Below are 2,295 nucleotides of genomic sequence, written 5' to 3'. Positions count from 1 at the left end.
TGAAAAACAATGACAGCTCAACAAGTGGTTCATATACTACCTTAGGAAGTAAACCACGTATTGCAAGAGGAAGTATATGTAATAGAAGAACGTGACAATCATGACTCTTTAATCCTGAGATTTTACTCTCTTTCATGTTTACACAAAGAGAAATATTGGATGAAAATCCATCTGGAACTTTTAACTGCTTCAAGAATTGGCAAAGCCTGTATTTTTCAGTAGTAGATAAATTGTACAATCTTTGGAGGTATCACAACTTTATTCCCTGTTGTCTGGGTGTAACTCTGGCCTTATATTTAATGCTTGCAAGTCAAGGCGAGTTTTGATGCCATCTTTAGTTTTTCCCTTTATGTTCATGATTGTCCCTAGTATATTATCGCATATATTCTTTTCAATGTGCATGACATCTAAGTTGTGACGTAGCAATAAGGTCCTCCAATATGGAAGGTCAAAGAATATACTCTTTTTATTCCAATTGTCCCCCCTACCATCATGTGAGATTGCTTTCTTCATATGAGGAGCCTTAGTTAATATGACCCCTTCAAGATTTTTCACTTGATCAAGTATATCATCTCCTGAAAGTGGCTTGGGTGGTAACCCTCGCTCCCTTGTGCCATCAAAAGATTCGTTATCATTTCTCCATTTGTGATTAAGAGGAAGATATCGTCGATGACCCATATAACATTGCTTGCCTCCATTAGCCAACCTCATCCAACAGGTGTCCTTATTACAACAAGGACAAGCCAACTTTCCCTTAGTACTCCAACCTGATAAGTTCGCATATGCAGGGAAATCATTGATAGTCCATAGTAAAACTGCATGTAACTTGAAATTCTGTTGTGCATATGCATCAAATGTATCAATGCCAGTTTCCCATAACTCTCTTAGTTCTTCTACTAAGGGTTGAAGATAGATATCAATTGCATTTCCGGGACCCTCAGGACCTGGAATAAGCATTGATAAAATAAAATTTGATTGTTTCATGCACATCCAAGGTGGCAAATTGTATGGAATGAGTAAAACTGGCCAAACACTATATGGCATTTTTGAATGGCAAAAGGTTGAAATCCATCACTAACAAGGCCTAGTCTCACATTGCGAGAGTCTGAGGCAAAATTTGGATGTAGTTTGTCAAAGGAAATCCATGCCATTGAATCAGCAGGGTGTCTCATCACTCCATCATCTACCCTCTTATCTTTATGCCATCTCATCAAAGACGCTGTCTTTGTGGACATAAACAATCTTTGAAGTCTTGGCTTTAGTGGAAAGTAACGCAGAATTTTTTTTGGTATTCTCTTCCCATTGGTTTTAACCTTGTCTTCCCCATTATATTTATCAGTCTTCCATCTAGAATAGCCGCAAATCTTACAAAAATCTAGCCTCTCATCCTCTTTCCAATATAACATGCAATTATTTACACATGCATCAATTTTTTTATATGAGAGACCAAGATCTTAAATTCAATTTTTTGCATCATAATACGATTGTGGCAAATTAGATCCTTGAGGTAATAATTCATCTTTCAATAATTGCAACAACATAGTAAATGACTCATTACTCCATCGACCAAGGCTCTTGATATGGAGCAATTTGACTAAGCAAGATAACTTTGAGCTCTTAGAACCTTGGTATAATGGTTGCTCAAAATCTCTTAGTAACCTATAGAATTTATTCGCTTCCTCATTCGGTTCCTCTTTATGAATATCACAAGCGAAGATATCCGTATCCATATCATTTGTATCTTGACCACAAAACTCTGGATATAAATCCCTTAAAATGTCATGCATCTCATTACTAGGCTCATCTTCACTTTGTTCAACACTTTCTAAATTAGATTCAGATTCACCTACCCTTTCTCCATGGTGATACCAAAATGTATAATTACGTATTATTCCATACACCTTGAGATGTGTCCCTACCACTTCTCGTGTGGCGGAATACGTGTTACTACACTTGACACATGGACAACGTATTTTCCCATGCTTCCCAGTCTTCTTAAAAGCATAGTCTAAAAATTCTTCAACTCCACATAAATATATATTATTAAGACGATCACCAACAAGATCCATCCATCCTTTACTAGGAGCCATTATCTAATAAATAGATAGTTAGAAATATAACCTAAAAAAAATGCAAACACATTTGACAAAGAAAAAAATTTAGGTTACATTATTAAATAAATAAACATTAAAAAATTAAATAACATTGATCGCAAAAAGGATGGTGCCATGAAGGATAAAGAGGCCACTAAGCATTGTATAAACACGATAAAAGAAATTACTGTACCTCAACAAG

At 35.8% G+C, this 2,295-nt stretch overlaps 1 protein-coding gene across 1 annotated transcript; it reads right to left on the bottom strand.

Moving 5' to 3' along the window:
• Window positions 1-258: 258 nt before the first annotated feature.
• LOC131183171 (uncharacterized) lies at window positions 259-2,090 on the bottom strand. Its single transcript, XM_058153363.1, has 3 exons — window positions 1,483-2,090; window positions 1,028-1,347; window positions 259-944 (listed from the first exon to the last, which is right to left on the bottom strand). Exons 1-3 carry the CDS (start codon window positions 2,088-2,090, stop codon window positions 259-261), a joined length of 1,614 nt encoding a protein of 537 aa, XP_058009346.1.
• Window positions 2,091-2,295: the final 205 nt, after the last annotated feature.

The sequence above is a fragment of the Hevea brasiliensis genome, chromosome 1 (genome assembly GCF_030052815.1).
Source record: "Hevea brasiliensis isolate MT/VB/25A 57/8 chromosome 1, ASM3005281v1, whole genome shotgun sequence".
In the NCBI taxonomy this organism is placed as follows: Eukaryota; Viridiplantae; Streptophyta; class Magnoliopsida; order Malpighiales; family Euphorbiaceae; genus Hevea; species Hevea brasiliensis.
This window is presented reverse-complemented; position numbering and strand designations above follow the sequence as displayed.